General features: G+C 41.0%; 1 protein-coding gene across 1 annotated transcript in view; it reads left to right on the plus strand.

Annotated features, from left to right (window-relative positions):
• orc1 (origin recognition complex, subunit 1) overlaps positions 1-19,877 on the plus strand; it is a 37,172-nt gene extending 17,295 nt beyond the window's left edge. Inside the window, exons 7-16 of the mRNA XM_068037129.1 lie at positions 702-891; positions 2,676-2,791; positions 7,209-7,310; positions 8,592-8,763; positions 9,854-9,961; positions 13,934-14,083; positions 14,537-14,656; positions 14,867-15,036; positions 18,425-18,512; positions 19,503-19,877. Of these exons, the coding sequence (XP_067893230.1) occupies positions 702-891; positions 2,676-2,791; positions 7,209-7,310; positions 8,592-8,763; positions 9,854-9,961; positions 13,934-14,083; positions 14,537-14,656; positions 14,867-15,036; positions 18,425-18,512; positions 19,503-19,694 (1,408 nt within the window). The 3' untranslated portion in view covers positions 19,695-19,877. The remainder of the gene's footprint in view (positions 1-701; positions 892-2,675; positions 2,792-7,208; positions 7,311-8,591; positions 8,764-9,853; positions 9,962-13,933; positions 14,084-14,536; positions 14,657-14,866; positions 15,037-18,424; positions 18,513-19,502) is intronic.
• The last annotated feature ends 2,996 nt before the right edge of the window (positions 19,878-22,873 follow it).

The following is a 22,873-nucleotide window of genomic DNA, read 5'->3' on the forward strand; positions in this document are numbered from 1 at the left end:
TGAGTGTGGAAGGCCCATAATGTGGAATAACAGACATGAGTGGAAATGGGGAAGCTGATAGTTGTGATGAGAGGAGTTGTTTTGTGAAGAATGGCATCTTAATGCTTTCAATCTAATCACTTTTTCCTGCATGTTTAGGTACAATATGTTTTTGCCTTCAAAGAATACAAGGAATGAAGTCTTGATCTTAAATGTTTTTACATTTGATTATGATATTACATCATAGTGCTTTTAAATTAATTTCTGCAGTTGCCAAATTCTATTTATGGTATAAATTGAATATTTTTCCCTCTGCTGTCTTCTAATTGTTTACCTCTCCTGAAGGCATTGATGAAACCTGGGTATGGTTCTAAGTGTTACTGTAGCCCTCTGGTGGTTTAGCAGTATGCCCATTCTTTAAGCCTAGCTGTTGAGTGTTGTCATCAGTTTGCAAACTCAGCACAGACCATGATTCAAATATAGTCTGTATATCTCTGTACATCATATGCAGTGTATTTGTCCAGTTAGCACCTGAGGGATGCACTTTATCATAACTTGATTTTAACTTAAAACCTGTGCATAGATCTGTTCTGACTTATAGAGTTAATTCCTTTGCGCTTATCTACTTTTAACTACCAACACAGTTAATATTGAAAAAGATTGTTCCAGCTTGGTGAATTCCTACACCATGTTTCTAATCACAAGCCTTCACTTTGATTAAGAGATGATCAGGATGATGAAGAGCCCAGTGAAAATGAATTCCTTCCAGACAATGAACAAAGTAGTGAAAGTAGCAGTGAGAGTGAGGAGCAAGAGGATGATTTAGCATATGGCAGGAAATCTGCAAAGAAGATTGTTCCTAAAACACGAAAGTCCACAGCAAAGATGCCTGTAAAGACTCCAGCCAAAATGGTATGTTATAGTGAAAATCCTTGTTGCTACCAGATATCAGACATACCCTGACAGCAAATCTATTTTGTCTTGGTGGATTATTTGCAAATCAAATTAAGTTTTTCAAGTGTTAGCAACCCAAATACTTTTGCAGTTAACATGCAGCAACCAACTGGCCTCATTTGATGTGCATTCATTCCCAGACAAGCTACAATCATCATAAAATGTGGAGCACCAAGGCTGAGTTATTTCTCTTAAATTAACTGAGTTTTAATCCCTAATGGCCTGTTTGTGTTGTAGCTTCTGCAATCCGAATAATTAATTCATATTCTATTCAATTACTATTTTGAATATGCATCAGAAAGTTTCAAAGAAATAATGCTGAAACAAAACTAATACAGTGATAGTTTTTAATGACACAGCATTGTTCAGAAAAGATTACCTTAAAGCTTTGTCCCTCTTTACACCAAATAATTTGGGGATAGGTGGTAGTGTCGCTAAATGCAGTAATTGGCAGCTAAAATGTGTACCAGTATTCAATAATAAATGGATTTAAGCCAAATGGTGAAGAATGAGGCTAGCCACATCCTTTTCTTGATAGTCGGTTTATTCACAGAATGCAGCATTGCATATCTCTGCCTCCTGCCTTCACTCCCCCCACCATGCCCCAGCAGGCTTTCTTTATATCTGCTCTAAGTCCTTAATTAAACAATGCCCTTCACGAACATACGAATTAGGAGTAGGCCCCTCGAGCCTGCTCCGCCATTCAATAACAGCCTTGGTTCAAACATGGACAAAAGAGCTGAACTCGAGGTGAGGTGAGAGTGACTGCCCTTGACATCAAGGCAGCATTTGACCAAATATGGCATCAAGGAGCCCAAGCAAAACTGAGGTCAATGGGAATCAGGGGGAAAACCCTCTGCTGGCGGGAGTCATACCTAGCGCAAAGGAAGATGGTTGTGGTTGTTGGAGGTCAATCATCTCAGCCCCAGGACATCACTGCAGGAGTTCCTCAGGATAGTGTCCTAGGCCCAACCATCTTCAGCTGCTTCATCAATGACCTTCCTCCAATCATAAGGTCAGAAGTGGGGATGTTCGCTGATGATTGCACAATGTTCAGCACCATTCATGACTCCTCAGATACTGAAGCAGTCCGTGTAGAAATGCTGCAAGACCTGGGCAATATCCAGGCTTGGGCTGATAAGTGGCAAGTAACATTCGCGCCACACAAGTGCTAGGCAATGACCATCTCCAACAAGAGAGGATCTAACCATCTCCCCTTGACATTCAACAGCATTACCATCGCTGAATCCCCCACTATCAACATCCTAGGGGCTACCATTGAGCAGAAACTGAACTGGAGTAGCCATATAAATACCGTGGCTACAAGAGCAGGTCAGAGGCTAGGAATCCTGAGGCGAGTAACTCACCTCTTAACCTGGCCAGCGATGTGCCCACATCTCATGAATGAATAAAAAAAATTTTTTAAAGTTCATGGTTGAACTGATTACTCCACATTTCCACCTACCCCCGATAACCTTCCTTATCAAGAATCTATCTATCTCTGCTTTAAAAATATTCAAAGACTCTGCTTCCACCGCCTTTTGAGGAAGAGAATTCCAAAGACTCATGACTCTGTCTTAAATGGGCGACCCCTTATCCCCCTTTGTATCTTTAACTTACCATTAACATTTAACATCTGTAGACCAGTAAGTGGCTGTGCAGTAGATTTGTCCACAATTATGTGTGCAGATGTCTTTGTTCCAGAGTGTGTTTTTTATATTTTCCTTTTAAATTATCTTCAGCCTCTATCGAGAACACCTAAAACCCCAAGGACACCCTGCCATCCTACTCCCAGTATACCTAGCAGGAGGCAGCTGGCTAAAAAACCTAGCAGTGTTTTGGAAGAGGCCAGAGCAAGGTACTAAGTACAAAGGTATTTGCTGATGTCCACTGTAGAATAAAGTCTGTTATATAAAAAAAACTAGAGGCTGGTAAAGTTTGAATAGTTGGGAATTTTAAAAATATCATTGTGTTAGCTCCTTTTATTATCAGTAAACCACATTCAAATAATGAATACATACAGCTTTATCATTACAACTTATCGCAGAATAATTTACGGCACAGAATGAGGCCATTCGGCCCATCGAGTCCATGGTGGTCAGTCCCACTTCTTGGCTCAATCCCCGTAGCCTTGCAAGTCTATTTCTCTCAGGTGGCCATCCAATATCCTTTTGAAGTCATTGATTGTCTCCACTTCCACCACCCTTCTGGGCAGCGAGTTCCAGGTCATTATCACCCGCTGCGTAAAAAAAAAAAGTGCTTCCTCATATTCCCCCTGCATCTTTTGCCCAAAACCTTTAATTCGTGTCCCCTCGTCCTTTTATCATTTGTTAATGGGAACAGTTGTTTCTTGTCTAACTTATATAAGCCTATCATAGTTTTGTACACTTCTGTTAACTCTCCCCTCAATCTCCTTTTGTTCTAAGGAGAACAAACTCAGCTTTTCCAACCTAACCTTGTAACTAAAATGCTCCATCCCTGGAACAACTCTCATAAATCTCCTCTGCACCCTCTCAAGGACCCTCACATCCTTCATGAAGTGTGGTGACCAGAACTGGACGCAAAACTAGTTGGGACCTATCCAGAGCTTTATAAAGATTCAGCATTACTTTCCTGCTTTTATACTCTACCTCTATTTATGAAGCCCAAGGTTCCATATGCTTTACTAACCACTCTCAATATGTCCTGCCACCTTCAAAGATCTATGCAGATGCACCCCCAGGTCCCTCTGTTCCTGTGCACTCTTTAGAACTGTGCCATTAAGTATATATTGCCTCTCCCTTTTCCTTCTGCCAAAATGCATCACCTCACACTTGTCAGTATTAAATTCCATTTATCACCTCTCTGACCATTCTGCTATCCTATCTATGTCCTGTTGCAGGTAGTTCATATCATCCTCACTATTTGCCACACCTCCAGGTTTGGTGTCATCAGCAAATTTTGAGATTCTACTCCATATTCCGAAATCAGTCATTTATATATAGCAAAACAAGCAGTGGTCCCAGCATTGACACTTGGGGAACACCACTGTTTACCATCCTCCAGACTGAAAACAATTCCCTGTTTTCTGTCCTTAAGCCACTTTTTTATCCAATTGGTTACTGATCCTCCTATTCCATGAGCCTCAGTTTTGTTAACCAGCCTTTTATGTGTTACCTTATCAAATGCTTTCTTAAAATCCATATAAACAACTTCCACCATATTCCCATCATCAACCTCCTCTGTTGCTTCATCAACAAATTCAATTGAACCTCTCTAAGTGTCCATTGATATTTTCCCTGATTATTGTTTCTTAAAACCTTACCTACCACTGATAAACTAACTGGCCTGTATCCAGGCAAGATTGGAAGATTATGGCAAGCCCTTCTGCTATCTCATCCCCACTTCCCTTTAGCAACCTGGGATGCAAGCCACCTGGACCAGGTGACTTATCTATCCTAAGCATAGCCAGCCTTTTTAGTACCACTCCATCTCAATTTTTATTCTATCCATTGCCTCTGCTCTCATTCTGCTTCTACTGATATTTTATCAGCCTCCATTTCCTTAATGAACACTGATACAAAGTACTTGATTATATTAGCCTTTCCCTGTGCCTCTAAGCATATATTATCCTCTCTGTCCCTAACAGGCCCACTCCTCTTACTACTTGCTTACTATTTACATGCCAGTAAAAATCTTTGGGTTCCCTTTTATGTTGACTGCCATTCTATTTTCATATTCCCCCTTTGCCAGTCTTATTTTCCTCTTTGCCTCCCCTCTCAACTTATATTGTACATGGCCTGGTTCTCATTGAAGAGCTCACCTGATGTGTATCATACAACCTCTTGTTTTGTTTCATCATCTCTATCTTCCTTGTCAACCAAGGAGCCCTGTTCTTAGTTCTCCTACCTTTCACCCTTGTTGGAATGTTCCTAACCTGTACCTGAAGCATCTCGTCCTTAAAGGTAGCCCATTGTTCCGATACAGCTCTTCTTGACAGTCTTTGGTTCCATTCTACTCTGGCTAGATCCCTTCTCATCATGTTGAAATTAGCCATGTTCCAATCTAGACATTCTACCTTCCTTTGTTCCTTGCTTTTCTGCATTACTAGTTTAAACCTTATGATACAATGATCACTCTTACCCAACTGCTCTCCCACAGACACTTGATCCACTTGGCTCAATTCATTTCCCAGCACCAGATCCACCAATTCCGCTTTCCTTGTTGGACTGATAACATAGTTCTGCTGAACACATTTTAGAAATTCCTTACCCTTTACTCTAAAAATTACCCCAAACGATATTTGGATAATTAAGGTCCCCCAATATCACCACTCTATAGCCCTTGCACATCTCTCTGATTTCCCTGCAGATTTGCTCTTCTCTCTCTCACTATTTGGAGGCCAATAGAATACCCCTAGTAGCGTGTTCATGCCCTTTTTGCTTCTCAACTCTAATCAAATGGATTCTGTCCTTGCCCCTCAAGGACATCCTCCCTTTCCAGCACTGCAGTGTCTACCCTAATCAGGACTGCCAACCCACCTCCCTTTTTTCCTTCTCTATCTTTTTTGAACACTTTATATCCTTGTACACTAAGCACCCGGTCCTCACCATTTCTTGGCTATGTTTCCATAATTGCCACTATATCATATTCCCATACTGTTGTTTGTGCTTGTACTCACCAACCTTATTCACCACACTTTGTGCATTTACTCACATGCATTGTAATCCTGTCTTTGCATTCCTCCTCAGTCTGCTCCCATCTAATACAGAACTACTCCCTTCTCTAGTATTGTCTAACACTCTCGCTCTGACCCCACCTAATACTTTGCTATTTCCTACTCTAGCGCTATCTATCTTTTCCAAATCTCTGTGCGCCTTGATGTTCCTCTCTTGTATGATCTCCTGGTTCCCACACCCCTGACAAGTTAGCTTAAACCCTCCCTAACAGCACTAGCAAATTTCCCCGCAAGGAAATTCTGTCCCAGCTCTGTTCATGTGTAACACGTCCAGCCTGTACAGGTCCTGCCTTTTCCAGAATTAGTCCCAGTGCCCCAGGAATAAAGCCCTCCCTCCTGCACCATCTTTCCAGCTATGCATTCATCTGCATGATCCTCCTATTTCTATACTCAGTTGCGCGTTGTACTGGGAGTAATCTGGAGAATACTACTTTTGAGGTCCTGCTTGCTAATTTGTTAACCTAGCTCACTAAACTCTTTCTGCAGGACCACATCCCTCTTTCTACCAATGGTCGTTGGTACCAATGTGGACCACGACTGCTGCAGCTTAGTCATGCCTGGTGCCATGCCCTTGGCTCTGGATGCACTCCTGAGATGAACCATCACTTTCTCCGTATTCAGAGCTGAATACCGGTTGGAAAGTGAGGTGCACTCGGGTCTCCTGCACTACCTGCCTGTTCCTTCTGGACTGTCTGGAGGTCACCCATTCCCTCTCTCCCTACATACTCTTGAGCTGCAGGGTGACCACATCTATAAGTATGCTATCCACGAAGCTTTCAGCCTCACTGATGCATCGCAGTGACGCCAGCTGCTGCTCAAGTTCAGAAACTCCGAGCTCAAGCTGCTGCAACTTGCGATACTTCCTGCACAAATGGCTATCCAGGACATGAGAAGTGTCTTGGAGTTGCCACATAGCACAGGATATGCACTCCAGAGGTTGAAGCAGCCCGACCATTCCTCTATCAGATAATAAACCGTGGTACTACAACGAAACCCATCTACTAATAAACCGTACTACTACTAATACCCCTACCAGTGGTAATATTAATCTTACTGCTGCTAATAATAAACTTTAGCAGTAGTAATAACCTCATCAATAGTAATAAACCTTACCGATAATAATGAATCTCAAATACCCCTCCCCCTGTCCTTTTCCATCTCCGTTTAGCCCACAGAACAAATTTTTTTAATTGGGTTTTCAACTGGGAATGATCAGCGCAATGCATCTCGTTATTTTGAAATTTCATTTCTTGATATAACCGATATCAGTTCTTATTTATGAGATACCAGATTCTTAATGTGTTCCCATGTAATCTATTCATTTTGACGGGAATATTTTGCTATCGAGGAGTTACAAAAGCTTCTTAGAAGTAGCAGTTTATGGAACATAGAATTTGCTGAACTTGCCACCTTTGGGCTCTTTCATTGGGCATTAACAAGGAAAAACTAGTCAGTTACCAACTCTTGTGTTTGGCTTGCATTGACTCCTTATGAAAATGATGACAGTGTTAACTGTGACTCTTCAGTTTTTTTGACTTACCTGTTTTATTTTCTGAAGATTACATGTGTCTGCAGTACCAGAGTCTCTACCCTGTAGAGAGCAAGAGTTTCAAGACATCTACAACTTCGTGGAGAGTAAAGTCATTGATGGTACTGGAGGGTATGAAGCATTTATTCTTGTTGAAAGCAACTGCTCAGTATTTTTTTTTTTAACTCTTGTGGTTTTGATGAATTGTGTTGTATTAGTGAAAATGGGTATAGGCAATGCATTTTGAGGATTTTGTTAATCCAGTGATAGAATACAGGATGAAGCCAGTTCTCAGAGGAACATTAGTTGCTTGGAAGGCAAGTTGAAGTAAATCTGTGCTACTGCTACAGACCACTTTGCTATTAGTTTTAAAATGGGATTGGTATATGGTTAGGTAGGAACTGTTTTCAATTATATAGATGGGAAAGAAGGATATAACCTAAATTAGAAAACTTGAAAAAGGATTATTGGAAACACCTGCAAGAATAAAACAAGGTGTTACTTGTGTTGCAAATGGCAGCTACAAATATGAAATCTTACCAACTCCTCCAAAGATCACGCACCAATTCAGATTTTCAATGGTTGCATTGTTCGAATTCAACCAATATTGAAACTGGAGGTGGCCATTGTGTTTTATGGGTGAAGGAAAATGTATTGGCCTAAATTTTGCTATTGTAATGATGGCAAAACTGTCAGCGTTGGCTGTCAGTACAACTGTGAAACTGACAGCAACTTCTGGCATCTGTACCTATGCAATTAACCTGGAAATCCAGAAGTTGCTGTCAGTTATTTCCCCGCTCTCCCATTGGGTGCGTTTTTGAATTCTCTGCAGATGGAAATCTTTAGAAATCACTTGAATTGATGTGAACTTCTACTTTTACACTATTAGTCTCCCTGTAAAAACCCTTGGAAAAGTTACGCCTTGTTGAATGAAGTGTAACTGGTATTTTAATGGTGTACTAAGTTCATAATTACTGCTGAACCACCTCTCCACCCCTGAGAAATTAACTTTGCATTTGTGGCATGTCAAATTTCTTCATTACGATAAAAAAAAAGTTTAATCTTTCAGCTACCTTTAATTCCTTGTGTACATCCCAATTATTACTTCTCTGTTAAATGATTAAAAAGTGTTTTTTACTTCATGGTTTGCTGTCTTTGAGAACTCGTCAGTGTGATTGGCTGCTTAGCCTGCTTGATAACATCGCTGTTGCTGGAAACCTGGAGATTCCATTGAGCTGACCAGGGAATCAAAGTAAAGTTGGGAATGTGGAAATCCATGCCACAGATCATTAGATCTTTGTGGGCAGCTTTCTTCAACGTCAGTGGCAAGCACTGTCAATTCGCCACTGACTGCAAAATCAGGACCGTTGAGTTTTTAATTTCTGAACTAAAATCCAGTTTTGTCTTTCATAGGTGTATGTACATCTCTGGGGTACCAGGGACAGGAAAAACTGCGACAGTGCATGAGGTGATGCGGTGTCTACAACATGCAGCAAACCAGGATAACCTCCCCTCCTTCCAATTTATAGAAATCAATGGAATGAAGCTTACAGACCCTCATCAATCTTATGTGCAGATATTGAAGGTGAAAATCTAATTTGAGGGTCAAAATGTAATTAGTGCTATGGAGTTTAACATACAAGTATTGAATATGTTATCTGCAAAGAAAGAAGGAACTTTTATTTATATAGTACATTTCTTGTCCTCAATGTCTGAAACAATGCCCTGCAGAAAATTAATTTTTATTAAGAGTAGTCACAGTATATGAAAAAACAAATCAGATAACACTGTTTTGGTTATGGGTGTATGTTGACCAGGACACTTGGAGAAGTCCCTACTACCCCCTCCCTCAGTAGTACCCTAGGATTTTCTGTATGAACAGCCAGGAAAATCCTTTAACATCTCATCTGAAAGACAGCACCTCTGACAATTCAGTATTGTTCAGAAGTTTCAGCTGAGCTTATTTGCTTAATTCCTGGAATGCAACTTGAAATCACAACCCCCCTGACTTGGCCAAACTGAGTAGTAGTTCTAGTTGCACACCGTGCAGATTACCCACATATTCAGCTGCTCGAGTGTTACACCTGTGTCTAATGCATACCTTGATTGGGTTTTGGATCTAAACCTCCTCTCAAATGAGACTTTTAAAGATTGTGCCTTTATGAACAGAAGTATATGCTACTCCGTACAAAATTTCTTGAAAGCTCGGTGTCAGCCTGGCTCAGTTGTTAATGGAAAAGCACTGATCCTGTAGGTTGTGTGTTTTGACCACTTAAGACTTCACATAAACTCACGAGCGCAGTACTGAGGGAGTGTGTGGTGTTTGCATATCATCCTTAAGATTAAATATTAATCCAAATGCAATTGTTAAAAATTCCAAGTTGCAATGTAAAAGGGTAGGGAGTTCTCCTGTTGTCCAGGCCAACATTCTTCATTCAACCAGCATCATGAAAACAGATCAATAACTGGTCTTGCCTCTCATTGTGGAATTTTTGTGTGTTTGGACTGGCAACGATATTTGCTGCATGGCTGCAATCACTGCACTTCAAAAATATAATCAGTTGCAACTGAGCTGCTTTGGAACATTTCTGAGGGATAAAGGAAAAATTGTAAATGCTAGTTACTCTTTCCTTGTATGCAGAAAAGTTACATTTTTTTCCTTCTCTGATTCTTAGCTATTGACAGGACAGAAAGCCACCGCAGACCATGCTGCTGCATTGCTTGAGAAGCGGTTCAGTACGCCAGCACCAAAGAGGGAGACCACAGTGCTACTGGTTGACGAGGTGAGGATTAAAGTTGTATCAGAGCCAAGGCCTATAATAATAAACTTTTGGACTGAATTCTCTAAGACTAAGCATAAATGCTGGTGGCATATGCTCTTTGGTAACAGTTTAAATCCCCTACCCAAAACTTCTCCCAACGCTCTTACATATTTTCTGTGTCCATTTTTTTAAGATGGGCTTTTGCAACAGTGAAAATTATTTTTCCACTCTAATTGACGCTTGATTCCTTGTAATTTTTACAGTATACTGATTAATATTTAATTGCAAGTCTTTTGAGCCCCTACTATAAATCATTACGTATGTTTAAATTTGAACACAAATGCTGGATTTAGTTTGGCCTGATTGAGAAACTCGAGAACTACATGGGAACCCAATAGATTAGTTAAAATCTGAAGTCAATTTCCTCCAGCTAAATATTGGGAAGCCAGAAACCATGTTCTTCAGTCCCCATCACAAATTTTGTTCGGTTGTCTGAGGCTGAACCAGACTATTCGCAAGCTTGGTTTTATATTTTATATCCTACTACATAACCACACCACCAATAAGACTGCTTCTTCCCACCTCCATAACATTGCCCAACTCCACCCTTGGCTCAGCTCACCTGCTGCTTGAATCCTCATCCCATGCTTTTGTTACCTTTAGACTTGACTATTCCAACATGCTGCTGGCTGGCCACCCTAGTGTTAATTATATATTAATTGAGTGTTTAATTGTATTCAGGCGGTGGGCAATACTGAGGATCCCCTTGTGTTTTTATATATAGGATAAATCTCTCCACTTCTCTACCTCTCTTTCTTCCTTTAAGATGATCCTTAAAACCTACCTCTTTGACCAAGCTTTTGCATGTGGCTTGGTGTCAAATTTTGTTTGTTCACACTTGTAAAGTACCAATCGTTATCAGTTGAATCAGCAAAAACAATTATACAGAAGGACTTCCTGAGGCAGGATACATGCAGCAACTTGTCAAGCTTACTTTAATGGAACCTCCATCCCCGTGACCTCAAACAGTGAAAAGGATAAGAATGGCAAGTTTATGAAAACACCATCACTTCCAAGTTCCTTTCTAAATAATATCGCTGTTCCTTCATGGCTGGATCAAGTCTATGCCGGCTCTCTGTAGAGCAATCCATTCAGTCTCATTCCCCGCTTCTATCCCTGTAGCCCTGCCAATTTATTTCTCACAAGTGCCAATTAAATTTCCTTTTGCAGTCATTGATCAGCTCTGCTCCCAACCACCCTGGTAGACAGCAACTTCTAGTTCATTATCACTTGCTGCATTATTAAAAAAAAACATTTCCTCACATCCCACCCCCACCATATCTCTTGCCCAAAACCATATATCTGTGTTCCCTAGTCCGTGTACCATCAGCTAAAGAGAACCGATTTTCTTTGTCTACCTTATCTAAGCTTGTCATAATCATGTTCACCTCTTATCAGATTTCCCTGCAATCTCCATTGTTCCAAGGAAAACAACCCCAGCTTCTCCTAACTGTATAGTTAAAATCCCTTATCCCTGGAACCATTCTGGTAATTCTCCTCTGCACCCTCTCAAGGACCCTCACATCCTTCTTAAAGTGTGGTGAGCAGAACTGGATGCAATACTTTAGTTGTGGCTTTATAAAGGTTCAGCATAACTTCCCTGCTTTTGTTCTCAATACCTCTATTTATGAATCCCAAGATCCCATATGCTCTGCTAACTACTCTCTCAATATGTCCTGTTACCTTCAAAGATCTATACACGTGACCCCCTAGGTCCTTCTGTCCCTCCAGATTCTTTAGAGCTATGCCATTAAGTGCATGTTGCCTCTCCCTATCCCGTCTGTCAAAATGCAACACCTTGAGCTTCTCTATTAAATTCCATCTGCCAGTTGTCTGCACATTCTGCTAGTTTGGTATCATTGGCAAATTTTGAAACAGTACTCTCTTCCTATGTCCAGGTCACTTATATAAATCAAAAAAAGCAATGGTCCTAGCACTGACCCTTGGGGAACACTGCTGTCTACCATCCTCCAGTCTGAAAAACAAACATTTACCACAGCTCACTGTTTTCTGTCCTTAAGCCAAATCTTTTTTTTTATCCAATTTGACACCGACCCTCCTATTCCATGAGCCTCAATTTTGTTAACCAGCCTTTTACGTGGTACTTTGTCAAATGCTTTCTTAAAATCTATATAGATAACATCCATTGCATTCCCTTCATCAATCTTCTCTATTACTTCATCAAAATATTGAATTAGATTAATCAAACCTTATATGCCTTTTACAAATCTGTGCTGGCTCTCAATTAACTCAAACCTCTCCAAGTGCCTGTTAATTTTTTCCCTGTTTCTAAAACCTTACCCACCACTGATGTTAAACTGACTGACCTGAAACTACTAGGAATGACCTTGCACCCTTTCTTGTGCAAGGGTTTCGCATTTGCCACTTTTTAATCCTCTGGCACCTTGGCATCTTTATTCCAATGGCCCCCCGCCCCATATCTAGCGAAGATTGGAAGATTATGGCAAGCCCTTCCTCTATCTCCACCCCCTCTTACCTTAGCAACAGGGGATGCAAGCTATCTGGACCAGGCGACTTATCCATTCTAAGCATAGCCAGCCTTTCTAGTACATCCTTCCTATCAATTTTCACTTCATCCATTACTTCTACTATGTCAGCTTCTACTAATATTTTGTCAGCGTCCTCTTCCTTAGTAAACACCGATACAAAGTACTCATTAAGTATTCTAGCCTTGCCCTGCGCCTCTATATCATCCTCTTTGTCCCTAATAGGCCCCAGCCTGCCTCTTACTACCTGTTTACTATTTACATGCTAATAGAAGATTTTTAAGTTCCCTTTTATATTGACTGCTATTCTATTCTCGTATTGTCTCTTTGCCAGTCAAATTTTCTTGTTTGCTTTACCTCTCAACTTATTGTATTTAGCCTGGTTCTCATTTGAAGAATTCACCTGACCTGCATCATACACCTATTTTTGTTTCATCATATTTGCTATTGGCCATCCACAGAGCCTTGGCTTTGGTTCCCATACCTTTTGACTTTGTTGAAATGTACCTAGCCTGTACCTGAAGCATCTCCTCCTCAAAGATCACCCATAGTTCTGTTATAGTTTTCCCTGTCAGTTTTGGGTTCAATTTTTACCCTGGCTAGATCCCCTCTCATCCCATTTGAAGTTAGCCAATTTAGATGTTCTGCTTTAGATTGTTTCTTGCTGTTCTCCATCACTAATCCAAACCTAACAATATAATAATCACTCTTAGCCAAGTGTTCCCCCATGCTTGGTCCACTTGGCCCATCTCATTCCCCAGCACCAGATCCAGCAATGCCTCCTTCCTAGTTGGACCGTGAACATACTGGCTAAAGGAAGTTCTCCTGAATATACATAAGAAATTCCTCCCCCTCCGTACCCTTCACTGTAACATTATCCCAATTGATATTTGGGTAATTAATATGTCCCAATATCACCACTTTTTGTACATCTCTGATTTCCCTGCAGATTTGCTCCTCTATCTCTCTCGCACTATTTGGAGGCCTATAGAATACTCCCAGCAGTGTGATTATACCCTTTTATGCTTCTTAACTCTAACTCTGGATTCTGTCCTTGCTCCCTTAGGGACATCTCTTTCCAACACTATGTTGTCCTCCCTAATTAGTGTTGCTACCCTACCTCCCTTCTTTCCTTTCCTATCTTCCCTGAACTTCCTTAATTAAAACCATTTGAGAGAGCACTATCACCGCAATCAAGAAGATACCTCACTATTACTGCCTCCAGGTGAGCTGGGTTGGGCAATAAATGCTGCCTTTCAGCAGCGCATACATTTTGTAAACAAATATTGAAAAAGAAATCTGCTTATATTACTTTGTGACCTTGTGAAATAACAATTAAAACCAAAAATACTAATCCAAGCCCTTTGAATTCACTTTTATCTAATGCCACAAGCTAACTTCAATGTTCAATGTGTGTTCCTCGTAGCTTGATCTTTTGTGGACCAGGAAACAGAACGTTATGTATAACCTGTTTGATTGGCCCACGCGAAAGCAGACCAAATTGGTGGTTCTGGCAGTAGCCAACACAATGGATCTGCCAGAGAGGATCATGATGAACCGGGTGGCAAGCAGGCTGGTGAGTAAAACCTGTTCTATAAACAATTAACAATCTAGTAGCCAGTGCAACCATTTAAGTCATTCAGTTGAAATTCCACTGAGAAATTCAATCAAATGATGTACCAATTGCCCCTTAGTTTATTTTATTTCATGAGATGTGGCGTTGCTGGTAAGGCCAGCATTTGTTGCCTATCCATAACTGCCCTTGAGAAGGTGGTGGTGAGCTTCCTGCTTGAACCACTGCAGTTCACCTGGTGTGGGTACACCTAGAGTGCTGTTAGGGAGGGAATTCCAGGATTTTTATCCAGTGACCGTGAAGGAACGGCTTGCTTCCTTTTTAAAATACAAATGAATCTCCAGCTACTCTTGTTTTGCTTAATTGTTGGCACTGTACCATTTTATTATATAGTTTTGTTGTAAAAGTCAGAAGGTTAGTAGGTATAACATAACATGCTAATTTCTTTCAATATAGGGACTGACCAGAATGTCCTTCCAGCCGTACACCTATAAACAGTTGCAGCAAATCATTTCCTCAAGACTCAACCGATTAAAGGCTTTTGAGGATGATGCTATTCAGCTAGTAGGCAGAAAGGTGAGTGACGTCTAGTTGAATAAAGCTGACAGTTGTTGAATTGAAGCAATCTCAACCTGAGTGTTTTTAAAATTTTGATCAAGGGGGACAATAAGAGACCAGCAGAGTGTGTGTTGCAGGAAGTAAAGGGCACTTTTTTTCATCTGAGCAGTGCAATGGGATATTAACCACTTGTATATAACTACCAGACTACTGTTTTGTACCATGCAGGTAGCAGCTCTGTCTGGTGATGCAAGACGTGCTCTCGACATTTGCAGGAGAGCTGCTGAAATATGCGAATATTCAACGGATCAGAAAGCTGCAACCGCCCTTGTAGGAATGCCTCACGTGGTACAGGCTCTTGATGAAATGTTTTCCTCGCCATATATTACTGCTATAAGGTAAATAATTAAATTGTCTATTGACTTTATTTGATGATCAGATTGTTCATTGTAGATGCATTCAGGTTCTATATATTTTAAAATGCAACGTTCATTTGGCGCTGCCCGCATTGAGTCCAGAGGAGCATTTTGCTTGCTGGTCTGTTGAATTTGTGTTGGTGCTCATCTAGTGCTCTCTTTTCTCTTTTGCTTTTCTCGATCATCTACTACTACTCTTATTTTGCGTTGTCGTGGAGGGGTGGGATAAAGCATTGCATGGTTGGCCTGTCACCTTCACTGCACCTTTCCAATTCCACAAAGTGTTATGAGATCCTCTATCCCCTCTACACCTGCATATCTTTACCTTCACCTTTTCCTCAAGTGTTCTTCCCCACCTCTCTGATTAAAAATATAGTGCTTCTGTTTCACTGTTTGGTTTGAAGGTTGTCTCTTAAAATCCAGTTAGAATACATCAGTGTGTGTGTGAGATTTCCTACTACTTTGTTTAATATATTTGTTTACTATTTTTAAACTAAAGATGAGATCTATTATGATCAATTGATTTGAAGACTGGAGAGTGATCTGGGGTGTAGGCACATAGGACCTGTTGCATTAAAAAATACTTAAATGCTTAAAAATAATTACCAGACAAGGTCTGCTATTTCTTATCCCAGGCCTGCGGCTGAAAGCTTACCCTAGGTCTCCTGCTTAGAATTGACACCATGAAGGTATGGGAATTTGCAACTAACACTTAAGAATGAGCTAATGTATGCTATTGGGAATGATGTCCTAATAACATTACCATTATGCTTAGTACTCAAAGGCCTGGACTAATGATCCAGAGATGAGTTCAAATCCCACCATGACAGCTGGAGATTAATTTCAATTAATTAAATAAGTCTGAAATTTTTTAAAAAGCATGGTAACTGAAATTACTGGATTGTTGTAAAAACTCATTTGATTCACTAGTGTCTTTAGGGAAGGAAATCTGTCGTCCTTACCTGGTCTGAGCTACAAATAACTCCAGATCCACAGCAATGAGATTGACTCTCAACAGCCCTCCCCCCGCCCCCTCCTCCCCACCCCGCGCCCCCTCCTCTTAGGATACCTTGGTTTGAACTGCTGGGGGTGGGAGGGAGTGTAGTTATATAACCTGAGGCGATAGGGCCAAGAGTTGATGGGCTGGTAGGAAGAAAAAAGAGGTTATTGTAAATGGAAGGAGGAGATGTGATCTGATAGCCTGAGTTGGCAGAGGGATATGGGTGGGCAGCCTGTGACTGGAAGTACACCAGCATCAGAATGGATGGACAGATGGGAGATGGCAAGTAAACAGCAACCAAAAATTAGGTCAGAGGGTAAAGGAGGCACAAGAGGAATAGACAAGTATTGAGAAAATGGCTGGAATGGCACTAGTGAATGAGAGGCGAGAAAGGCACAAGAGAGTTAGACAGGAGGCAACTTCAAAACCTAGCCACGCAGTCAAACAGGAGAATGGGAGGGGATTCTATAGAGAGCAGGTTTAATGGGTGAAGCACAGCACCACAGAACAGGTTACCTTCCAGAGGACTAAAAGCAAAGTATGAGGTAAATATACATGCCTTGCAATTTAAACATAAATACCCAAGTGTGTTGGAAATATCCTGAACAGTCAACCATGACAGGAAGGAAATGTGACTCAACAGGAAGTCTTAGAACTTGCAGTCTATTAGGGGTGTATGTATATATTTCAGTGGATGTAATTGATTCAACTGATAAGTAATATTGTCTGTTTGTGCCCTGCCTCAGCTGAAACCCTCATCCATGCTTTTGTTACTTTCAGACTGAACACTTCCAGTTCTTTTTTGGCTGGTTTTCCATTTAGACATTTTGTTTGCTTGAGCTCATCCTAAGCACTGCCGCCCGTATCCTAGCTTACACCAAGTCCTGTTCACCCATCGCCCCTGCATTCACTGACCGTCATTGACTCCCGGCCCAGCAATGCCGAATTAAAAATTCTCAGCCTTGTATTCAAAGCACTCCATGGGCTGACCCCTCCCTATCCCTGTAACCTCCTCAAGCCCAATAAACCTCTGAAAACTCTTATGTTCCTGCAATTCTGTCTCTTATGCATCATTAAAGGAAGTAAGAGAGGAAATAACGGGTGGTCTGACCATCATTTTCCAGTCCTCACTGGATACAGGTATGGTGCCGGAGGATTGGAGAACTTCTAACATTGTACCTCTGTTTAAAAAGGGGGCGAGGGATAGACCGAATAATTACAGGCCAACCAGTCTAACCTCCATAGTGGGCAAATTATTGGAATCTATTCTGAGAGACGGGATAAACTGTCACTTAGAAAGGCACAGGTTAATCAAGGATAGTCAGCATGGATTTGTTAAGGGAAGATCTTGTTTGACCACAACTTAATTGAATTTTTTGAAGAAGTAACAAGGAAGATAGATGAGGATAGTGCAGTTGATGTGGGCTACATGAAATTTAGCAAGACTTTTGACAAGGTCCCACGTGGCAGACTGGTTTAAAAAAAAAAAATCCCATGGGATCCAGGGAAATGCGGCAGGGTGGATACAAAATTGGCTCTGGCAGGAAACAAAGGGTAATTGTTGACGGATGTTTTAGCGACTGGAGGGCTGTTTCCAGTGGCATTACGCAGGGCTCAGTACAGGTACGTCCTGTGTTTTAAACTTTCTATGTTTCCATGATTCCAATTTCCTTCCCTCCACCATTCGTGGCTGCCTTCAGCTGTCTAGGCCCTAAGCTCTGTACATCCCTGTCTGTCTACCTCTGTCCTGCTTAAAGGTGCTCCTTAAAACCTACTTTGACCAAGTTTTTGGTCACCTGTCCTAACCTGCTTATGTGGCTCGATGTCGAATTTTATCTGGTAATGCTGCACTTGAAGGAAATAAACTTGGAGGGCTATAGGGATTGAGTGGGGGAGTGGGACTGACTGCATAGCTCCGTGGAGAGCAGGCATCGACTTGTTGGGCCGAATGGCCTCATTCTGTGCCGTAAATGACTCTAAGTGCCTTGGGATGCTTTGCTCTGTCAAAGACACTATATAAATGCAAAATGTTGTAGCTCAAGTTACGCAATTGTGTTTTTAGACCCACTCTGAAAATCTAATGGAGGGAATGGGGAGGATTTGCACAAAATCTAGCACCCTTCGCCAAAGATTGATTTGATGTTTCAAACCTGTTTCCAAGAGGAGGCTGATGAGCTAGTTTACAGAATTGAAAACAATATTGTTTTTTGATGTTCCGCACCTGCTCCAATTTAGCAGAGTAATCTTCTGTGACTTGCTGTTTGACACTCTTACCCAGTTATCAGATCAGTTACAATTTGAAAACTTCAAATCAAGAGAATACGATTGGAATTTCTGTTACTAAATATTGTTTTCCTCTCTGGATTACAGGAATGCATCTGCCCAGGAACAAGTGTTTATGAGAGCAGTGCTTGCTGAATTCCAAAGGCTTGGTCTAGAAGAAGCGACGTTTCAGCAGGTGGTTACTAGCACTTTCTGTAAAATGTCCTGTCAGTACTTATTTTAAAGAAAAAAACATTCTGATGAATGTTGGGAAGGAGGAGTTAGCTATGTATTTGTATGTGCGCATACAGACGCCAGAAACCTCTTCACATATATTCTATTTGTAGACCACTTTAATCCATAGCAATCACCAGAAGTCCTTTTATGATAGTTTTTTTAAAAAACTTGTTAATCTTTTTATTAGCACAAGTGAGTGAATTATCTATCCAGTAACAGAATATACAGTCAGTATAATTTACCAATACTTATAACAAATAACAAATGAGTTCTCAAACTTTCAGCAATAACATTTCAACTATTCATCCAGTCTGTGTAACATGGAGTGCACACTTTCCTAAGTATGTAACATAGGAAATGTACTATGTGATGAAATGTGCATTGCTGTTTTAATCCTATAATTCTATACAGCATTAACATTTTTAACTGCTTTGGATTTTCTGTGAAAAACGATGGGATAAAATATTTGAATCACTTTTTTGCACTGTTCCTTATTTTAGTTCAAAATGTGTTATTTTAAGCACTTATTTAATTCTGTAAATAGAATGGGTGAAAACTTTCCATTGAATTATAATCTTGTAATTAGTATGGGGAGATTGCTGGCCCTTTTCATGACTATCGGAGGAAATTGGTGGCAAGGGAAAATTTGAGCACGTTAACTCCCAACAAATGCAGTTGGGAATGCCTAGTCAGAATCTTTATGCAATAAAGGCAGAAGCTTAGAAACTGTTTATACAAAAATCAAGTGAAGAGTTTGATAGTCTGAACTGGAATTTTAATGACTGCACAATTCAAAGCTCATAATTATATTTCACACAAAAATGTGCTAGATTGCAGAAACTTAATATTGGTACAACTTGTATAATGTTTAATATTACCAACCTATAACACAGAATATTTTAAGTACAGGATTTTGAACTTATCATTCTACCTGTACCTTTTTTTGCAGATCTACCAGCAGCATATTGGAATATGCAGGATAGAAGGTCTGCAGCCTCCAACAATGTCCGAAACTATGTTGGTTTGTACAAGACTTGGGGCTTGTCGTCTACTACTTGTTGAATCTAGTAAAAATGACCTTCACATGCGAGTACGATTGAATGTTAGCCAAGATGATGTCATGTATGCTTTAAAAGAGTAATTTGTTAAATGAGTGTAATGTAATATGAAATGTACAGTGTGCTGAAATGTATGGTGCTGTTTTAGTCCTATAATTATCCAGTGTTAATGTTTTTAACAAACTTTCGATATACTACAATAACTTCTTGGGACAATGTTACTTTAATCACTTTGTATAATAAAGAATTTTCAATTCTGCATTAAATGGTTTGGCATTTCAAATGGAGCATAATGCAAGGCCATAAGTACTATAATTGCATTTTTGACTGCATACTAAATTTTCATTTCACATCTTTTTTATTTATTATTTTCCCCTATTACACACTGTTCTTTAACCAAGCAGGTACATAGCCTACTCCTGAGCTAACTGCATGAAACTAGTCTGGGGTGATTTGGTTTAGTTAATTTCCTTCTTGTGAAGCACTGAGTGAGCTCTGTTGTTTTTCCTTAGTTATACCAAGATTGAGGAATTAAAAATGCAAACATTCATTCAACTACTCTGATATGACACTGTTGACTGTAAAGTTTAGTTATTTAATTTTATCTGGGAAGTGAAACAGAAGGGAAAGCTTGCCCATAAATAGATTCTAAGCTTAATTTTTCAAATTGTAGCCAGTGGCTCCTAACCCAAGTACTTTCTGGGTGGGAAGCAACGAGGCTTTATCACTTGCATTGGTGAAATGCAATGTGTGAAGTTGGGGAAAAACGCTTAAAAGTACAATAACTATTTTATTGTGTCTCAATTTTCCTAAGCACAGGTACTGTTCATCAGTCTCTGCATATATTGAAACAAGACCAAAATTTAACTTGTATTTAGACAACTTTCTTGGTCAACACGATATTCTAGTCAGAAAACTTGGGCCGGAATTTTTTGTTGGGCGGCAGGCCCTGTTCACCCGCCGAAAAGTCAGTAGTGAGCCCACCTCCGCTGGGCCTGGGGAGCCAGACCAGGAATTTTCACTTTGCAGGCGTTTAATTGGTCTTGGGCGGGACGGCCACAACCTTGAGAAAGGAAGTCCCGCCTAATGGAGCTGCTGCCCAATCAGCGGGCCAGCAGCGCCATCGGGATGGTGGCCACTGCTAGGACTACACCCAGCCATCACAAGCAAGATGAAGGACTGCCCCGGACCTAAGCTAAGTTTTTAGGGCCTTGCCAGAGACAATTGGTCGGGCTCCGACGGAGTAAGGGAGGTCAGTTAGGGAGGTGGGGGGAGTGTTGCGTGTTGGGGATGGTTGGGACTTCGGGGACAGCCCTCCATGGAGCACAGGGTTCCTGATCAGGAGGGACCCCCACCAGCCTGTAAGAAGGCTGCCTAGTTTCACCAGGTGGGCTTTTTTGGGGCTTCTGCCATCTGGCTACCAAAGGTAAAATACCTGTGGTGATGGGCAGAGACCCATCAGTGCCAGTTAATTGGCCACTTAAGGGCTTTGATTGGCCTATGGCAGGCAGGCCATTTCTTGCGACCACCCCATCTAAAATTGCAGCAGGGGCAGGATGGGGTTGGGAATGCCTCTCTTTCCACCCCACCCCACCCCACTCAATTTTATGCCCCTGCCACCACCAGCAGCCTGCTCGGTTGGGGGGGTGTAAAATTCCAGCCAGTATTGCACTGCACTAAAAATTCCACAAACTGCGAAAAAAAGGGAATGAAAGACCAGCAACCTCATAAGGAAACAGCATTGAATAGTCAGGACAATGCCAACAGCAAGTGAGTGACTTCCATTACTGTCCAGCACATTGTCTTGTGTATGGCAGGTTCTCTTTAAGCTTACAAATGGTGATTTAAATTTCCTCATCTTGGCATGGGAATTACTGGACAAAAAGAAAATGAGGTTCAGCTAGTTTGCCTTCTAAATTGGATGGTACAATGATAATGGAGTCATTAGTCTCAATTGGTCTGCAACAAACTCAGACATGAGGTAGGAAAAATCTGGCTTTGGGAATCGTGGGCCCAAAGTCACTTAGTTCTACCCAAGCTTGCTATATATGGGTGGCGCAGTGGTTAGCACCGCAGCCTCACAGCTCCAGGGACCCGCGTTCGATTCCGGGTACTGCCTGTGTGGAGTTTGCAAGTTCTCCCTGTGTCTGCGTGGGTTTCCTCCCACAAGCCAAAAGACTTGCAGGTTGATAGGTAAATTGGCCATTATAAATTGTCACTAGTATAGGTAGATGGTAGGGAAATATAGGGACAGGTGGGGATGTTTGGTAGGAATATGGGATTAGTGTAGGATTAGTATAAATGGGTGGTTGATGTTCGGCACAGACTCGGTGGGCCGAAGGGCCTGTTTCAGTGCTGTATCTCTAATCTAATCATACCAAATGACATGTACATAGCATTTTTGGGTTACTTTTGGCTTCTGAATGTTGATCCAAATCACTTGTATAAGTTGAACATGGTCAATACAATCACTAGATTAAATCAAGTATTTAATATTACACCTGATAGGCTTGCTGAAAAATGTGGCAGTTGTAATTGATTTTTGTTCACTCAGCTGGATCCCTGATTCAAAATGAAAACATGAAGCAGGAGAAAAGTGAAAATACCTCAATGGCTTTCTATGTAAATATGCTGCATGGTATTTTATTGAACTACACATGGCTCAATTTTGAAAAGTGTAGATAAGCAGAGCTTGGTGTCCATATACAGAAATCCTTAAAGGTAGCAGGGCAGGTTGCTAAGGTGGTTAAAAACATATAGGTTGGCATAGAATATAAAGATGCTTGCACTTCATTGTGGGGTGATGAACTGTCATCTTTCAGATGTAATGTTAAACTGAGGCCTGTTTTCCTGCTCAGGTGGATGGAAAAGATCCCATGGCACTTTTCAAAGATGAGTAGGGGGTTCTCCCAGTATTCCAGCCAACACGACTGAAACACACTTACTTGTTGATCTTGCTGTTTACTGAGCGCACATTGACTGCCACACTTGTTTGCAAAGCAAGTGGCTACACATCAAAAATAATTGGCTCTAAAAGCGCTTTGGCACCTCGAAGGACATAACACATGTAAATGCAAGTCTTTTGCATTCTATAAGTGAACGCCCCACCACGTAGAAAAATAAACTTTTTATTTGCTTAAAGCCAAGCAGGCAGCTGCAACGTTTGGTTACAGGATTCTTTCGGGCACCAGTTCCACAGCAGAATGGTGAGGCGTAGCCGACCGGAAAGGAGCAACAGTGGGCGTACTGAGTCTGCGCGGAA

The sequence above is a fragment of the Heterodontus francisci genome, chromosome 8, assembly GCF_036365525.1.
Source record: "Heterodontus francisci isolate sHetFra1 chromosome 8, sHetFra1.hap1, whole genome shotgun sequence".
NCBI lineage: Eukaryota > Metazoa > Chordata > Chondrichthyes > Heterodontiformes > Heterodontidae > Heterodontus > Heterodontus francisci.